This window comes from Mobula hypostoma, chromosome 2 (assembly GCF_963921235.1).
Source record: "Mobula hypostoma chromosome 2, sMobHyp1.1, whole genome shotgun sequence".
NCBI lineage: Eukaryota > Metazoa > Chordata > Chondrichthyes > Myliobatiformes > Myliobatidae > Mobula > Mobula hypostoma.
In genome coordinates this window covers 204437941-204457869 of record NC_086098.1, presented here as the reverse complement: position 1 = coordinate 204457869, position 19929 = coordinate 204437941, and the positions used below count along the sequence as shown (strand labels likewise).

Sequence of the window (19929 nt, the reverse complement as noted above, 5' to 3'; positions counted from 1 at the left end):
AATGTCTTATGGTCTTATGGAATGTGGATAACTGAATGAATGACATACATAATGGCAGATGGAATACAATATGGGAAAATGTGAACTAACCACTTCCAGCTTCTCAAATTGATACTTAAAGATTCTTGGATGCCCTTGTACACATATCACTTATCTAATGTGCAAGTGGAGCAGATAATTAGGAAGGCAATAGTTAGCATTTAATGCAAGATTACTTGAGAACAAAATGTCTTGCTAAAGTTATACAGAGCTTTCTGAGATCACACTAGGTACTGTTGCAGCTTTGTGATTTTCTTTTGACAGGAAAAGATACAGAAATTCAGTGAGTGCACTCCTGATGAATGATAGACTTCCAGCTTTATTCTGTGGAGTTCACTGTAAATTGTAGAACTCGTCTCCTTACCAAACACAGCATGTACTGCAGTAGAAGAAGTGTAGCAAAGGTTCAGTCCTTGGGAGAGTGGGTCTGTCATATGTAGAGAAATATAATAAGCTACACCTCCAAGAGGACCCCAACCTTCTCATGGTTTGGAGGCTTGCATGCTTCAATAACCCACAGAGCTATACTGGCTGGAGTCGGGGCTTTATGCTTTGGCTTTTGTTAGGGTCATCCATGCCAAACAGGTCAAAGGGTAGAGGCCAGACTAAGAGAGGTTCACCATTCTTCCAGGTTCATTGGGTTAGCACAGGGCTAACAACTCTGACTGATAAAACAAAATAGTTACAGAAACAGCAATGAAGAATTCTTCTACATCTGAGTGTGATGGAATTCCTGAGTGTCCACCCAAGACTTTCATGACTGAAAGTAGGGAAAACCAGGAGGAAGCTGCTGACATGATGAAGGAAGCCCTGAACACTGCTAGAGATGAAGGACCTTCATTGCTTCCCTAAATGCCAGCAGCATAACAGGTAGTAAGTAGTATAAGCCACAACCCCATGTTGTGGAGATAAGAGAATGAGAAGTGACCTCCAGGAAACACAGAATTCATAAAGAGATCTACAGTGTGAAAGTAGAGAGGATGTTTCCCCCGGTGTAGGGGTTGAAAACCAAGGATCACAGTCTCAAAATAAGTATTAACCCATTTATGGCTGAAATGGTGAGAAATTTCTTCACTTGGGTGGAGGTGATGAATGTTTGTAATTCTGTGGTATAGAGAGCGATGGATGCTCAGAAAGTGGCTGCATTCAAAAGAGTGATCCATTGATTTCTCAATATTACATGAATCAAGGAATATTGGAATAGACTAGGAAAATTATGGGAAAGGTAAAAGCTTATCCATGATCTTGCAGAGTGGCAGAGCACCCTCGTCCTGCTTCTATTTCAAACAGTAGGTAAACAATGACTTATCACAGCCAGTGAATGCATTTGATTTAAAAAGCTCTATATGTGACAAAGAATCCACATCTACAACATTATCTTTTCTATTTCATAATGGACAGTCTTGTTGAGTCTTTCAAGCATTTAAAGTTTTGTTCTCGTTTCCTCTCAATGAAAGCCTAGTGAGTTAACTCATCAATTCATTTAGCCAGATAGTTATATTAAAAGTGAATATATCACAACAAATTCATAACATTTATGGGTTTAAATTTTATTAAGCATTCACATAAAATAAAGCAGCTTTATTATTGAAACAATACTGAGCTATTTCCTCCACATGAATTTTATTTATAATACTTGCAATGGACATATGAAAGAACAGCCTGCTGTTCAGATAGTCTGCAATAAAATGATAAATTCCAGACTGTTCGAGAAAATGCAGATCAATAAGGTTTTAATGGCAACAATACAAAAATGAATCTCACTTATTAAATGTGACTGAAAATATCGGTGGTTGGATAACATGCTGTCCTGAAGCTATGCTTTTTATTATTTATTCATTAGAAATATTTTAATAAAATATGAAACATGTTGAGGCGGGAGGAGAAGATGGCGGCACGCCTGCATGTGCGCAGCCCTCCGGTGAAAAATGATATCATATCTGTTAAATAGGGGCCATGGACAATTCTGATTTGATGGAGAATGGACATGAAAGCACAGAGGAACATCTGGAGAAATTTCTGAAATGCCCGTTCGCTGCTGTCGTTACTGTATGGTTGGGAATCTTTCAGAGGGTAGGCCTCAAAATCCCTGGCCTTGCCTGCTTTTGGCAACCGAGAAGGAGGTCGAATCGTTCGGACAGAGATGGCGCTCAGTACTCGGTGTCGGAGAGCTGATCAGAGCTCGAAGTTTTCAGATGACTCAGAGTCGGATTGTGGTCGGCATGGCAGGGAGAGTTTTTCTTCCTTCTCCCATCTGCATGAGATGTGGGACATTTGAGAAACTTTGAACTTTACTGTGCTCACGGACTTCTTCATCAAGTTATGGTATTGTTACACTGTTGTAACTATATGTTGTAATTATGTGGTTTTGTCAGTTTTTTCAGTCTTGGTCTGTCCTGTGTTTTGTGATATCACACCAGAGGAAATAATGTATCATTTCTTAATGCATGCATTACTAAATGACAATAAAAGAGGACTATGTGTCTTCATAATCATAATAATCATAATAATGTTAAATACTGTTACGAAGATACAGCTGTCATGTAAAATAGTTAGATACCAATAATGTATTTCACAAATTAAGCCAAAAAAAAGAGTAAAAGGTAGTAATCTGAAACAAAACAAAATTGGATTAGTTATTTATTAGTTCCATTCAGTTGATAATTACTCTTTTTTTGTTGCAAATATCACAATTCCCAAGAGAAAATGATCTGATGGTTGACTAAAACTTTAATTTCAAACAATACCCACCACAAGTGTTTGATATAAAAATCAATGTTTACACTTTAATATTGTTATTATTATTATTATTATTATTATGGATTAGCTCAGCAAGATGGAATTTCTTGGAAAGTTCATTTAAGAAATAGTAACACTTTGATTTGGAGTTACTGTATAGGCATATAAGAAAAATCAAATGAGAAACGACCAGTTGACTTATAAATCCCAGCCGCTTTGAAGGGTCATGTGCTAATTATACTGATATGAAGATTATAGGTTTGTGTGAAGAGTTAATTCTCCTCATTTCATGGAAATAATGATCATCTACAGAGCAGGCAGTTGCACATCATTTTAGCGGTGCTATCTTTATAAATTTAAATCTGCTTGCTCACACAATAACAAAAGCTCCCTACATCATGCTATAAAACACTACTTTTACTGTTCACTGCCTGCTAAATTGTCAACAATTCAGTCCAAAAATAAAAGATTTTTATATCTAGTTGTGAAAAGCTTAAATTTGATTTAGTGAATCCTGCTTCAAGGGCAGAGAAATAAATGTTCATCATATAAACAGAACAGATGGACCACAAAACTTCTGCTAGAGTCAGCTCAATCATGGTGTGAATCAAAAGGGAGATTTTTCTTAGTCAATGGTGTTTATGTATATATACACAAAACTAATGAGTGCAACATTAGGCACCAAATAATTACATCTGTATGAAGTTGGCAACATAGATGTGCACATAATTAGTGACTGCAAATACAGGAAGCTAATAATTCCTTCCTACTATGGAGTTAATCAACATAGATAAAAGAGCATTTTATCTAATGCAACCAGGTGGATGACTGCACACACTAGCTTCATATGCTAATATTGGCTGCCATTTGCAATCTTTTAAAACCCCAATGTTTGGAACCCCTCCATCCTTGATATTCTTGGATGGTATTGCTTGAATGTCCAAAGTTGGCGAATAATTCACTGAAAACAAAACCTTGAAACCTATCAGTTACTTCATATTCTTAAATGAAAGGTAAGGAGACATGGACCTACAATTTTAATAGATTTTTAGTTTTAATTCTTATTTCTGGTTTGCTTCACATCATTCTAGATATTCAACTAAACAGTTCCTGATGGAAATTACCCTTTTGTGATTGATATCTATGCCTTTCAACCATCCTTTTGTAGCTGTTCCTAGGGTGAATTAGTGGGTCACTCTTATGAAAACCATATGTTAATAATGCATTGCTGGATCAGGTCCCCTACATTGTTACCTGCTTAACTTTAATCCCTTTGCACTCCTTCCCCCTTCCAATAAATTCATGACCCTTCAGGTCTCATGCCCCAAATTCATTGAGGCATCAAACGTTTTCCAGTGCCCTAATAAAGTTCCTCCTCAATTTTCTGAGGGTTCATGAAGATCATGAAGATCCTTGAATTGCCAATACTCCATAGGTCTGATGAATCAAATCCTCAATCTCTCTGGTAATAATCACCAACCCCTACACCCTGCCACCATTTCCCCCCCCCCCTCCATTATCTTCCTCCTCCTAGTAGTGCCTGAAGTATTTGATATCCTGTACAACTATCTGCTGTTCCCTTATCCAACCCTCACTTCTTAATCATTGATAAAATTCCTCAGCCACCAGCCATCAAATCTCACTTATCTTCCATGGTGATCCAAATCATCATGTTCCAACCACCATCTCTTTCTCTTCCCAACTTCTTGAGCCTTGGCTGCTACCAACACAAGCAGAAGGGGCCCACAACTGAAAAGGTTCTGACCTCATTCTCCACAAACATACAATGAATCCAAATTTGATCTAAAGTAATGAACTTCTCAGATGGTGTCTTTGATACTTTCTCCTACCCCATCCTACCTTATCTCACAATATCTTTAGTCATTGAGATTGGTCCTTGGAAATGAGAGAGGGCTTCAGAAGCATTGCTCTACATTCAGACTTGCCTCCCAAATTCTTCTCTCTGAAAAGCTCATCTATTCATTTCCCTTTCAGTAATGTATAATTCACTTTTAGATTTCTGAATCATGTTAAACCTTGACAATGGCTTATGAAACAAGGTGTGTTGTAAGTGATGAATATTGTAGGGGAGGGGCAATCAACAAGAGTGCTTGAGTAGATCAAATGGCCAGGTGGTTCATGAGCAGAATATATTTAAACAAGCCAAAATCTCCAGGTAAACTAAATACCAATGTTCTTTGGTATATGTTCCAGGGTACAAGATATAAAGCAAAATTATGTATTTATATTTTATAGGTATTGTGCATCCTAAACATGAAGCACAATTGTTGGAGAGAATTAAATGAAAAAGCAACAACTACCCCTCATAAGCTATTGATCATTGTTGTGTCTGTTTCCCCTCTTTTAGCAACAATTGTCAGTACTCATTTGTAGGTGACTCTGCCATTGAATAACACTATCATCATCAAGCAGGCTGAGTAGTCAATCATATTGAAGGATTCCTACAGACAGTACATTTTAACAAACATTTACAGTGAACATATAAAGGCTAGAATGTACATGTGAGATTAAGATAGAAGATGAAATATCATAAGCATATTATTAGGAATAATACTTTTCATTAATTTAAATCAATTAATTTTGAATTATTTATCCATAGTAACTACAAGCTATTCATAGAAGATACAAAATACTTAGGGCAATGATCTTGCTTAGCACACCAATAAAGATCTCTTTATATCTTACATGTAATATTACCAAGGGCTTCCTTTACAAAAGTAATAATTTGTTAGCACCAGAATTTATTAGAAATAGAGATAAAGTGCTGTAAGCAGAGTTTATGGAGTTGGAAAGGAGAAGAAAGGCCTCAAAAGTAAAAACCTCAAGACTACTCCCAGTCTCACACATTAACAAGTTTAGAAACAGAAGGACAGCTCAAGCTAGAGAAGTGCAACAGCTTTTGATTCTAGGAACTAATCCTAATGAAGCTGGGATGTGCTACAGGCTGAATTGTTTGCTAGGGCCAATAAGCTTCTTGGAATGTTCCCTGCTGTTTTTTCTATGATTTCTCATGTTGTGAGGGTGACGGACATTTTGTCACTACAACAGCAAATTCTGTATTAGATACAAACATGTGAGATCCCTTTTGGAAAGTACATACTTGTAGTGAACTAACTCTTGGCAAAGGCACCAATGATAGAATTCACCATAGTCTTCATTGCACCAGAAGAGAGTTTGGTGGATTGAGGAAGAGGATATTTGAAGATCAAAGCCTTAGTATTCAGGGTCTATTAGATAGCAGTGATCCTCTATGCTTTTGAGACCTGGATAATTACAGTGAGCATCTCAGGACAGTTGAAAAATACCACTAATATTGTCTCTGCAATATCTTCCAAGCTCATTTGAAGGACCAATGAATCAACACCAGTGCGCTCCCCCAGATCAATGGCTTTAGCACCGAAGCCTTGATTAAACTTGGTCAGACATGTTAGGCAGATCACACCATTTGTATGGCCAATACCAGACTCGCAGTCAAACTGAATTTGGCCAAATATTAGGAGATTATCAGGTGGACAGAAGGGAATGTTCCACAGTACTGTGTGCCAAAAGCATTTTGGGAATGTCTCGTCCAATGCTGGTGAAAGTGAAAAGGGATATTTGGGATGGTATTGAGCACTGCACGGCTATGGTCAGAAGCACAGAAACCCAGCAGGAAGAGCAGATCATCTGACAAAGTACCTACCCAACTGCCCGATTAGTCATCTCCAGCCCAATCTGTGGAAGTGCCTGCAGTTCCACATTGACTTTATGCAGTCCCCGTCGACTTAAACCATCTTAAAACCCACAAAACCAGTGCGGTGCGAATCATCAGTAATCTGAAGGGATTGCCAAAATAAAGAAACAAAAATCATCGAATAATGGAATTACTTTGTAACACTGTCTTTCACGTGCATGCTCCTGGTGATTTGTAGCCAGTAATTAACATACAATTTTAATTTCTGTTAATAACATTGTTATACTTGCTTGGACGTTGGATCTGTTCAATGATCTCGCAGTATTAGAACATCATTAATCAACAATCAGTGTTGTTAAAGCCGTTAGGTTTGCTTTCGTATTGCCACGTATTAATTGACATCCCACACAACTTAATTCTGCTTTAACCAAAGTCTTTATTTTAAGAAAGATAAAGGAATTGTTTTGTTTTCCGTTACGAGGGTACAGTTTTGTTCGCAAATACAGTACTTCGCAAGACTCAATGAAAACATTGTAAATACAACACGGCAACATCATATATGTCTGGGGTCATGGGAGAAATATTAAAATCACTTCGATATTGAAAGAGAAAAAAAACTTATCGTAATCTATTTACAGAAAATCCGGAATATGTTTCAACTGCACTGTAATGCTCTCTAAATTATCCATCAAATTTCGGCGGTATACATCATTCTTAACAAGACGGCTGTTGTGTTCAATATGATATGTACTTCAATACAGCAGAAAGTTTACTGTCAGAGGTAAACCATGTAGCCAAACACACTTGGTTGTTGCTGACAGTTCAAACGCGCTCACAATATTTCTCAATCATTTCATTTGTCTAGTAAAAGGCAGAAAACAAATTCAGCTGAATCTGTTGGATTCAATCAGAACAGAAATGGCTTAATTTTCCAGTAGCGGAATCGTTACCCGAGAAACAGCTACAGATCGCCTATGGTCTAGGAGTGTTACTCTGGGTTTTACTTGTCTGATTTACACTAAATGGGCGAAGGATTCTGCAAATGTGACAATGAAGCTGGGTCTTTGCAAAGATAGGAATCAAACCTGGAAGTGTGAAAAGGTCAATTGTGTAAGTAACGTTAGCTAAATGTAATTATCGTGTCATTTAATGTTGGTTATTTTTAAAACTCGAAGTCTTAGTAACACTACGCGAATTACGACGGATGTGCTATAAAACATGTTGGTGGTATTCGAGGAAACTGCCGCTTAATAATGATTCAATCCGTGCAGTCATTGGTTCAAAAAGACGTATATTCAACGTCGCAAATGTCACCAGAACGCTGATGATAAATAAATAGCGGGCACTGAGGCTGCAGGTTGGAACCCCGGGATCTCAGCACGTCTCCTCTAAGCACAACTGTGGCAAGAAGTCGGTGGAGGAAACCATTTACACACCGTGCATCTTTCGTAAAGGAACTCCGCACTCAACCACAAAGCTACAAAGATCCTGACCCTTTTATTTTGTTCTCACCGAACACCCAGGTAACTCGAGAAAATGCGTTTGTTAATCATCTTTGTTTCTAGGGATCGCTGCATCTTTAATAGAAAAATGCATAATAACCGGGATTAGTTGAATAAAGATGTATTGAAGTTTACATTTTGGTAGCTAATCATACTATGAACATCTAATTAGTTTCTATATTAGTGATTCGAGTATAGTACCAATGTGCTGATCGGTTACTGGTCTCCATGTTTTGGAAGATAAGATTTGTGTTATCTATTTCTACAAGGGTGCAACATCACTAAGTACAAGGTCTATTTTAACAAAGCAGAATGTTTAAAATTAAGTTTTCCCTTAATCGAAGACTTGGGCGAGTGCTTCCTCTCAAAAGAAAATGAGGTCGATATGCGTTCCGATTTGGCTTTTGTTGGCATCAAACTCACATGTAGTTCGTTCCGACAGGAATACCCGCAACATCAGCTGTCTTCAACGAGCGGGTTTATCCTCGGACTGAACTTTTCCCTTCAAACTTTTTCTTTTACTAGCATTAGTGTTTTTCCTCCTAGATTTTAAATCTTAGCACAAGTGGGATGTGGGTTGCAAAGCGTATAGCATATAACTCCACAATATCTTTGGAATTCTCCGTCTCTTTCGTGAGTGATGAAATGCGCGCCTGAATTAGAAAAATGTAATGGGTACACCAGAAACCCCTGCCTTTAAACGGCCACCAGTGCGAACGCTGACTTAAAAAAATCACTCTGTGTTCTGACACTTAAAGAAACGCGGTGACAACCTTGTAATATTTGTAATTCGATTACCCGAGCCCTTATTGAGATCGGTTGTTTCCCAATCCATTGTTATAAAGCAGCCAAGTATCGAAGACGAAAACATATCAGTTAGATAGAAATCGAACATAAAACCGGGAAACGTGGCAAGGCTTGGCTAGTTTTTAAAATTAATGGTGACGGAAGACTCAGCAGGGCAACTTCGGCGAAACATCGCCTCAAATCGTATTCGTTCTGGATTTGCTGCTTGGTTCCATTATCCCGAGCACTTTTCTCCCCCCAGTTCACCTAAACTTTTGTCTGGGGATTCGATAATTTTCTAAAGCTTGTGTGTAAAACTACAGAGATTTTATTCTCTGTCTTTGTATTTCAGGGTGAAAATGGAGTGGAGTGTGATTGTCCTGGCGTTGTCGCTTGGTTCACTTTACACAGTCCGTGCTGACTGCACCAAATGGTGTTCGGCGTGCAACCTGGTCTTGGACAGTTCGATCAAGTCGCTGGTAAGGTAACTGTACTCGAGAATGGAGAGAGCACATCGCACTTACACTTATGCATCATGATCACCTCCACAACTAACTGAAAGGAAATAGACTCAGTACAAGTTTTAATGCATGAACCGACTGAGAAGCGTGTAAATAGAGTCAGCAAGTCGTGCAGCTTGCTTCATTGATTAAATAAAAGTCGATAGGTTAAAGTTCGAAGAAAACTACCAGTCAAAACTGTATCTAAATTGTGCAGTGCAATGGGTTAACTTACACACAACCAGTTGCCACTTACATGCTACCGTGCTATGTCAAGCAAACTGGGAGGGATGCTTATCTGTAACCCCGTCAACTTTTTTCAAAAGTTTCTGTAAATAATTGACACCAATTTCAAATCTTGGATAGAGAATATATAATATTCTAATAAGAACATGTATTCAGACTAATAATTTATTAATAAACCATAATCTGAAATATTTCAGATACAGTATTCCATATTATAAATAGAATGAAACATAGGACATAGAACATAGAATAGTACAGCACAGTACAGGCCCTTCAGCCCACAATGTTGTGCCAACCCTTAAACCCTACCTCCCATATAACCCCCCACCTTAAATTCCTCCATATACCTGTCTAGCAGTCTCTTAAATTTCAGTAGTATATCTGCCTCCACCACTGACTCAGGCAGTGCATTCCACACGCAAACCACTCTCTGAGTAAAAAACCTTCCTCTAATATCCCCCTTGAACTTCCCACCCTTTACCTTAAAGCCATGTCCTCTTGTATTGAGCAGTGGTGCCCTGGGGAAGAGGCGCTGGCTGTCCACTCTATCTATTCCTCTTAATATCTTGTATATCTCTATCATATCTCCTGGCATCCTTCTTCTCTCCAAAGAGTAAAGCCCTAGCTCCCTTCATCTCTGATCATAATGCATACTCTCTAAACCAGGCAGCATGCTGGTAAATCTCCTCTGTACCCTTTCCAATACTTCCACATCCTTCCTATAGCGAGGCGACCAGAACTGGACACAATACTCCAAGTATGGTCTAACCAGAGTTTTATAGAGCTGCATCATTGATTCTTAAACTCTATCCCTCGACTTATAAAAGCTAACACACCAGAAGCTTTCTTAACTACCCTATGTACCTGTGAGGCAACTTTCAGGGATCTATGGACATGTACCCCCAGATCCCTCTGCTCCTCCACACTACCAAGTATCCTGCCCTTTACTTTGTACTCTGCCTTGGAGTTTGTCCTTCCAAAGTATACCATCTCACACTTCTCCGGGTTGAACTCCATCTGCCACTTCTCAGCCCACTTCTGCATCCTATCAATGTCTCTCTGCAACCTTCGACAATTCTCTACACTGTCTACAACACCACCAACCTTTGTGTCATCTGCAAACTTGCCAACCCACCCTTCTACCCCCACATCCAGGTCGTTAATAAAAATCACGAAAAGCAGAGGTCCCAGAACCAATCCTTGTGGGACACCACTAGTCACAACCCTCCAATCTGAATGTACCCCCTCCACCACCACCCTCTGCCTTCTGCAGGCAAGCCAATTCTGAATCCACTTGGCCAAGCTTCCCTGGATCCTATGCCTTCTGACTTTCTGAATAAGCCTACTGTGTGGAACCTTGTCAAATGCCTTACTAAAATCCATATAGATAACATCCACTGCACTACCCTCATCTATATGCCTGATCATCTCCTCAAAGAACTCTATCATGCTTGTTACTTAAAATGCACAGAAAATGGTCACTAGAACCTTAAGTACTGTACATTATGAAAGAATTGTATATATAGGCAACATTATGGTAGCCTTTCTCCAGACTTCTTTTGTGCAAGATGCACTACACTAATGCACCTAGCAATCAATGCAAAATTTATTGATGAATAGTGTAACAGCATTTGCTTTAAAATAGTGGAGTATTCCTGACAGCAGCCTTTAGATTTCCACTGATACGTTTGTAATTACATTAATTACATGAAATTATCACTTTTGCTATGCCTGAATCATTGTGGTTAGTGGTAATTCTTTCCCTATCATCCTGCTTCTCCTTTGCAAATAGATCTAAGAATAAAGTCAAGACCAAATTAGTTTATATGAACAGATAATGTTGTGCTATAAATGTAAATTCTATGCATGTACAATAAATTTTAATAAAGTGCTTTTCAAATATTTTATGCCCATTTGTAGAATGATTTTATGAAATCAAATGATTCTTGTTTCTCGGAATAGCTATGTTATGGCACTACTTGTCAAAATGGTATGAATCATTGTGAAAGCTTGTGTGCCTATTTTTGTTAAGGACATCTGTGTGATTCAGATTAAGCCTTTTTTTAACTTTGGACACTTTTTTTAAAACTGATTTTCATATTGTATGTATGATTTTAATTAATACCAACAATAGGAAGTTATGCTGAATGCACTTTGTTCCACATTAAATAAAATCTGTTGTTTGACTGCTGTCTTTCAGACGTGCACTTTAGAGTGCGAAGGGGTAGTGCTGTCGACTGATGAGTGGGAAAAGTGTGACAGGGCACTGCAGTTGTACAACTCTGACCCATTGGGTATTGTAGATAAAGTTTCTTCTGACCCAGCGACGGAGGAAAACGAACTGGAACGCCTAGAGGTACTTACTAGACAGCAGAACAATGCAAAACGCTATGGAGGTTTTATGAAAAAAATTGACAAGAGCAGAGTTTATGCACAAGCATTGGCTCAAGAAAATGCATTTAACAAGGACCAAAATCGCAAATATGGTGGCTTGATGAAAAAGTTTAATGCGAGGGATTCATCTGAATTGCAGGATCTTGAAACTGCAATGGAGAATATACCAGCAGAAAATGGAGACATCCCCCCAACAGAAGAGCTAAAACGCTATGGAGGATTCATGAAAGGCTATGGCTACAAAAGAAGTGAGGAGCTGGCGAATGAGGAGAATCAAAATGTGGAACTGCAGAAAAGATATGGAGGTTTCATGAGAAGAATCGGTAGACCAAGATATAAATGGGATAACCAAAAAAGATATGGTGGTTTCCTGAGACGCAATTTTCGTGTATCACTGAGGTCGGATGATGGTGAGGCCAATGATTACAGTGATGAAGCTTCAGACTTGTAAAATAGCCGGTCATTTGAGTCTTGATGTGAGAGTGTAGACTGTCAAAATAGATTCGGTATTTAAACTCTAAATGTATTGTTTCAATGCACAAATATTTTTGCTAATATGTTTCTATTTGGCTCGCTAAAACATCAGTTGAGCAAATTAATTGTATTCTGTTGTCAAAGTTCGTGTGAATCCAATAAAAATGGTCTCTGGACTGAATGGTTTTGGTTTTGTTTGCCTTCTGTAATAGTATCTTAATGTTAGAGATGATCTTTTATGCTCCATTTAATAAAGTAAGTAATTTCTGTGGCTAACAGGCAAAGAAAATCTGGCATGCTCAGTTTGTTCCTCGTGGGTTTTTTTTCAAAAGATCAACATACACTAATAGCCACTTTATTAGGCATACCGGCTCATTAATGCAAACATCTAATCATCCAGTCATGTGGCAGTAACTCAATGCATAAAAGCATGCAGACATAGTCAGGACCAAACATCAGAATGGGGAAGAAATATGATGACTTTGACCACGGAATGGATGTTGGTTCCAGACAGGATGGTTTGAATAGCTCAGAAACTGCAGATCTCCAAGAATATTTACACACTACAATCTCTAGAATTTAGTCATAGTCATAGTCATAGTCATACTTTATTGATCCCAGAGGGAAATTGGTTTTCATTACAATTGCACCATAAATAATAAATAGTAATAGAACCATAAATAGTTAAATAGTAATATGTAAATTATGCCAGTAAATTATGAAATAAGTCCAGGACCAGCCTATTGGCTCAGGGTGTCTGACCCTCCAAGGGAGGAGTTGTAAAGTTTGATGGCCACAGGCAGGAATGACTTCCTATGACGCTCTGTGTTGCATCTCGGTGGAATGAGTCTCTGGTTGAATGTACTCCTGTGCCCACCCAGTACATTATGTAGTGGATGGGAGACATTGACCAAGATGGCATGCAACTTAGACAGCATCCTCTTTTCAGACACCACCGTGAGAGAGTCCAGTTCCATCCCCACAACATCACTGGCCTTATGAATGAGTTTGTTGATTCTGTTGGTGTCTGCTACCCTCAGCCTGCTGCCCCAGCACACAACACTGGCCACCGCAGACTCATAGAACTTCCTCAGCATCGTCCAGCAGATGTTAAAGGACCACAGTCTCCTCAGGAAATAGAGACGGCTCTGATCCTTCTTGTAGACAGCCTCAGTAGTCTTAGACCAGTCCAGTTTATTGTCAATTCGTATCCCCAGGTATTTGTAATCCTCCACCATGTCCACACTGACCCCCGGATGGAAACAGGGGTCACCGGTACCTTAGCTCTCCTCAGGTCTACCACCAGCTCCTTAGTCTTTTTCACATTAAGCTGCAGATAATTTTGCTCACACCATGTGACAAAGTTTCCTACCGTAGCCCTGTACTCAACCTCATCTCCCTTGCTGATGCATCCAACTATGGCAGAGTCATCCGAAAACTTCTGAAGATGACAAGGCTCTGTGCAGTAGTTGAAGTCCGAGGTGTAAATGGTGAAGAGAAAGGGAGACAAGACAGTCCCCTGTGGAGCCCCAGTGCTGCTGATCACTCTGTCGGACACACAGTGTTGCAAGCATACGTACTGTGGTCTGCCAGTCAGGTAATCAAGAATACTGTGGTCTGCCAGTCAGGTAATCAAGAATCCATGACACCAGGAGAGCGCCCACCTGTATTGCTGTCAGCTTCTCCCCCAGCAGAGCAGGGCGGATGGTGTTGAATGCACTGGAGAAGTCAAAAAACATGACCCTCACAGTGCTCGCTGGCTTGTCCAGGTGGGCGTAGACACGGTTCAGCAGTTAGACGATGGCATCCTCAACTCCTAGTTGGGGCTGGTAGGCGAACTGGAGGGGATCTAAGTGTGGCCTGACCATAGGCCGGAGCAGCTCCAGAACATGTCTCTCCAGGGTCTTCATGATGTGGGAGGTCAATGCCACCGGTCTGTAGTCATTGAGGCCGCTGGGGCGCGGCGTTTTCGGCACAGGGACGAGGCAGGACGTCTTCCACAGTACAGGAACCCTCTGGAGCCTCAGGCTCAGGTTGAATACATGGTGAAGTACTCCACATAGCTGAGGGGCACAGGCTTTGAGCACCCTGGTGCTGACGCTATCCGGTCCTGCAGCCTTGCTTGGGTTGAGACGTTTCAGCTGTCTTCTCACCTGTTCAGCTGTGAAGCCCACCGTGGTGGTTTTGTGTGGGGGAGGGGTATAGTCATGAGAGCAGGGTGGGAGACTGTGAGGAGGGGTTGGAGGGGAGAGTGGAATATGTGTTGATTGGGGGCTGACAACAGATGGCTCATGTGGGGGATGGGCAGGGGTCACAATGTCAAATCTGTTAAAGAACAGGTTAAGTTCGTTGGCCCTGTCCACACTGCCTTCAGCTCCTCTGTTACTAGTTTGCCGGAACCCAGTGATGGACCTCATCCCCCTCCAGACCTCTCTCATATTGATCTACTGGAGTTTCCACTCAAGCTTCCTCCTGTACCTGTCTTTAGCCTCCCTGATCCTGGCTTTCAGGTCCCTCTATATTGCCCTCAGCTCCTCCCTATTTCTATCTCTAAACGCCCTCTTTTTAGCATTCAGGATGTCCTCAATGTCCTTTGTCACCCATGGCTTGTTATTTGAATAACAAAGGACAGTTCTTGTCGGAACATTGCAGTCCACACAGAAGTTGATGTAATCAGTGATGCACTCTGAGCCCATCAATATCCTCTCCATGTGGCTCACAGAGTGCCTGCCAGTCTGTCACCTCAAAACAACCCTGGAGTGCCTCATAAGCCTCCTCCAATCTTTACTGAGAATGGTGCAAAAACAAAAAACATTCAGTGAGTGGCAGTTCTGTGGGCAAAAACAATTTGTTAATGAGAGAGGCCAGACTAGTTCAAGCAGACAGGAAGATGACAAGAACTCAAATAACCACACATTACAACAACAATTTCCAGAAGAGCATCTCTGAATGCACAATACGTTGAACCTTGAAGTGGATGGACTACAGCAGCAGAAACCCATGAACATACACTCGGTGGCCACATTTTAGGTACAACAGGTACCTAATCAAGCACCAGTGAGTATAAAGTCATGAACAACAGTTGACTTTCAATAATGTACATTCAAATGATGATCATCTATTCACAGTGCTGAGGTCATGATAATTATTTTCTTGAAATAGCCTAGGCTATTCATTCTGAACAAACTGATGGAATTTGATGAGTTCTATAAAGTTGGATCATGATGATTGCTTTGCACAAGGTAAAAAAAAAATGCATAGTGACGATGTGCTCAGTAATGTGAACTTGTATTTTGCATTATGCTTCTTAGAACAGAAAACATTGACCTTCTTACAGCAAACAGGTAACTTGTGGGTATCAGTGAAAATGCTCAAAAAGAAATTACTTTTAACTGGGACTTCTTTTCAAGTTTTAGGTGGTTTTTTCTACACATAACATGGCATTATCATAATTACACTTGCAATTTTTTGTGCTAATACTAATAATGACAGAACAGTGATAATTATAGTTTTTTTAAATACACCAAGACATGATGAATCAACTGCATGATTTTGGATTGTGTTGGATCTGGATTAGACCAGGCAGGGATTAAGGGTTCCCATTACTAATAGGTGTAAGTAGAATACCTTTTAAAATGAAATCCATTCACTTCTATAATGATCTTTCTGTTGCTCACTCACACATTAGCCATGATACTGAATGGAAGAGGAAACCAAGAACAATAGACAAAAACAAATTTTAAGAGTAATTTCCAGGGTAATATTAAAAAAATGAAACATCTTTTTAAAAAATCAATAACTGTCCTTGGCCCATAGACAACAAGCTACACTTTTAGTTTGTTTATGTTGAGCTATCTATATAACAGGTACAAACGTAGAATATACTACATCACTTCTAATACTTATACTGGTATAGGAAGTATATGGCAGTAATTCTAAAATATGGGTTGCGCTGTAATTAAATAGGCCTCAGTTTGCATAGTTTATAAGATATGAGTGATACATTTTCACATGGGGTGTTTCTGTAAATAGTCTTAAGGATTTTCAAAAAACACAAATTTTCAATGTGGAGTTGCCTTCTGCAATTTAGTACACGAATGCAGATTTATCAACCGGTCAATTGAACTACTGTACATTGCTAAGATGAGTCTTAGATTTGCTTTAATGAAATAATGTTGTTTCCATCTGTGATATAATATCATTGACTACCTTTATTAACTCAGAAGTCTGGAGGGTCACATTCCAGTGGCTGGAGTTACACTTTGTACTAAAGAAGATAGCTGTGACTGTTGGGGGTCAATCTGCCCCAGGATGTTCTACTGATCTAGTTAACTTCACCAATGACAAACAAGGGAAAATCTGCAGATGCAGGAAATCCAAGCAACACACACAAAATGCTGAAGGATCTCCACAGACCAGACAGCACCAATGGAAAAGAGTACAGTTTACGTTTCAGTACAGCAGGACTAGAGTCCTGCTGAAGGATCTTGGCCCAAAACGTCAACTGTACTCTTTTGCATAAATGCTGCCTGCCCTGCTGAGTTCCTCCAGCATTTTGTATGCGCAACTTTAGCAATAACTTCCTTCTATTACAAGATCACAAGTTAAAATGTTCACCAATGATTGCTTGATGATCAATTCTGTTCACAATTCCTTAGGCTTGGAGTGATAAGTTGCAAGGCATCTTTATACCACAAAAATATTATGAAATAACCACCTCCAACAAGATATTCCATTCCCCAATTTCATCACAATGGGTGTTACTATTGATCAAAATCTCAACTGAGCCAACCATATATTCACAAGAGACTATGAGAGCAGATCAGAGGCTGGGTATTCTGTGGTGAATGACTCACCTTCTGATATTCCAAGGCCTTTGCGCCACCTACAGAGTACAATTCAAGAACATGATTGAATAGTCTCCACTTGCCTTGATGACTCAGATAAATACAAAAGATGCTCAAAAACATACACGACAAATCAGCTTTTTTGATTGGTCCTCCATCTAGCACCATAAATAGTCCACTAATGGGTCCTATGGTTGCAGTATATAGAATCTACAATTTGCACTGTAATTAGTTGTGTGGACCACTTCAAGATCTCCCAAATCCACAACTTCTAGCACCAAAAAAAAAATGACAAGGGAAATTGTGCATGTGAAAATTGTCACCTGCAGATTCACACCACCCTTATTTGGAAATATATTGGCATCCATTGTTTCTGGACATAATTCCAGGTTTTATTTATTGAACAGCATTATGCAAGTACCTGCAAGAAAAAAATGACTGTAGAGGTTCAAGAAATGTTTTTTAGATGTTATTTGGGGTATTTAGGGAGCAGCATGCACGGATCTTGCCTAATCTTGAAAAAAATAATTTAAAGAACATGATCTCTTTTCATTATTCTGTGGACTTAAAATCCACAAAAGAATAGACAATATTCTATTGACAGTCAATTTTGTAGTAAGAGGAAATTTCATCATATACACTATTTCAACAATAAACTCAACAACTTGAGTTAATATCTAGTAGTATTGAAGTTAACTGAAGCACGACTGGAACAGTCAGAAAAATATCATAGCAGAAAGTGACTCACCTGGTCAAAAGCTCCAACTGGCTTCAAAGTGCAAGTCTAAAGAACAATGGAACATGCTTCAGTTGCTTAGATGATTCCAGCTGCAAGACTGCACAAGAAACTTGAACACATTCAGGCTGAAAAACCATCTGTTTGACTGGCACTCAGTACAACATATTAACTGTTCATTCGCTTCACCACTGGCTTTTGTGTCTATCACCAATATCTCCAATGCACATCCAGTGGCCACTTTTCTTTGGTATTCTGTATACCTGCACATTAATGCAAACATCTAATCTGCCAAACATGTGGCAGCAACTCAAAGCATAAAAACATGCAGACATGGACAAATCCAAACATTGTTCAGACCAAGCATCAGAATGGGGAAGAAATGGAGAGGCAAACACAAGGAAATCTGCAGATGCTGGAATTTCACGCAACACACATAAAAGTTGCTGGTGAACGCAGCAGGCCAGGCAGCATTTTCTCAGCTTGCTCCTGCCCCACCAAACTCATTTCTGCATACCTCGACACTGTTTTATCCCCCCTTGTTCAATCCCTTCCTACCTATGTTCGAGACACTTCTCACGCTTTGAAATTTTTTGATGATTTTAAGTTCCCTGGCCCCCACTGCTTTATTTTCACCATGGATGTCCAGTCCCTGTATACTTCTATCGTCTCAAAGCCACTTCTTTTTGGATTCCAGACCTAACCAGTTCCCCTTTACCACCAGTCTGCTCCGCCTAGCAGAATTAGTCCTTACTCCCAATAATTTCTCCTTTGGCTCCTCCCACTTCCTCCAAACTAAAGGTGTAGCCATGGGCACCTGTATGGGTCCCAGCTGTGCCTGCCTTTTTGTTGGCTTTGTGGAACAATCCATGTTCCAAACCTATTCTGGCATCTGTCCCCCACTTTTCCTTCGCTACATCGACGACTGCATTGGCGCTGCTTCCTGGATGCATGCTGAGCTCGTTGACTTCATTAACTTTGCCTCCAACTTTCACCCTGCCCTCAGGTTTACCTGGTCCATTTCCAACACCTCCCTCCCCTTTCCGGATCTTTCTGTCTCCATCTCTGGAGACAGCTTACCTACTGATGTCTACTACAAGCCTACAGACTCTCACAGTTATCTGGACTATTCTCTTCCCACCCTGTCTCTTGCAAAAATGCTCTCCCCTTCTCGCAATTCCTCCATCTCCGCCGCATCTGCTCTCAGGATGGGGCTTTTCATTCCAGGACGAAGAAGATGTCTTCCTTTTTTAAAGAAAGGGGCTTCCCTTCCTCCACCATCAACTCTGCTCTCAAATGCATCTCTGCCATTTCACGCACATCTGCTGTCACCTCATCCTTCCGCCACCCCACTAGGAATAGGGTTCCCCTGGTCCTCACCTACCACCCACCATCCTCCTGGTCCAACATATAATTCTCTGTAACTTCCGCCACCTCCAATGGATCCCACCACTAAGCACATCTTTCCATCCCACCCCCCCCCCACTTTCCGCAGGGATCGCTCCCTACACGGCTCCCTTGTCCATTTGTCCCCCCCATCCCTTCCCACCGATCTCCCTCCCGGCACTTATCCTTGTAAGTGGAACAAGTGCTACACATGCCCTTACACTTCCTCCCTCACTACCATTCAGGGCCCCAGGTAGTCCTTCCAGGTGAGGTGACACTTCACCTGTGAGTCGGCTGGGGTGATATACTGCATTCAGTGCTCCCGATGCGGCCTTCTATATATTGGCGAGACCCAACGCAGACTGAGAGACCGTTTTGCTGAATACCTACGCTCTGTCTGCCAGAGAAAGCAGGATCTCCCAGTGGCCACACATTTTAATTCCACGTCCCATTTCCATTCTGACATGTCTATCCACAGCCTCCTCTACTGTAAAGATGAAGCCACACTCAGGTTGGAAGAACAACACCTTATATTCCGTCTGGCTAGCCTCCAACCTGATGGCATGAACATTGACTTCTCTAACTT

At 40.3% G+C, this 19929-nt stretch overlaps 1 protein-coding gene across 1 annotated transcript; it reads left to right on the top strand.

Moving 5' to 3' along the window:
• Positions 1-7835: 7835 nt before the first annotated feature.
• On the top strand, positions 7836-12650 carry pdyn (prodynorphin). Its single transcript, XM_063030991.1, has 3 exons — positions 7836-7995; positions 9113-9239; positions 11707-12650. Exons 2-3 carry the CDS (start codon positions 9120-9122, stop codon positions 12349-12351), a joined length of 765 nt encoding a protein of 254 aa, XP_062887061.1. The 5' UTR covers positions 7836-7995; positions 9113-9119; the 3' UTR covers positions 12352-12650.
• Positions 12651-19929: the final 7279 nt, after the last annotated feature.

Bases quoted from the DNA above. Each gene is read 5' to 3' on its own strand.
- pdyn (XM_063030991.1), top strand. From the start codon at position 9,120: ATGGAGTGGAGTGTGATTGTCCTGGCGTTGTCGCTTGGTTCACTTTAC. The intron at 9,240-11,706 runs GTAAGGTAACTG...GCTGTCTTTCAG, and splicing joins ACAGTTCGATCAAGTCGCTG to ACGTGCACTTTAGAGTGCGA.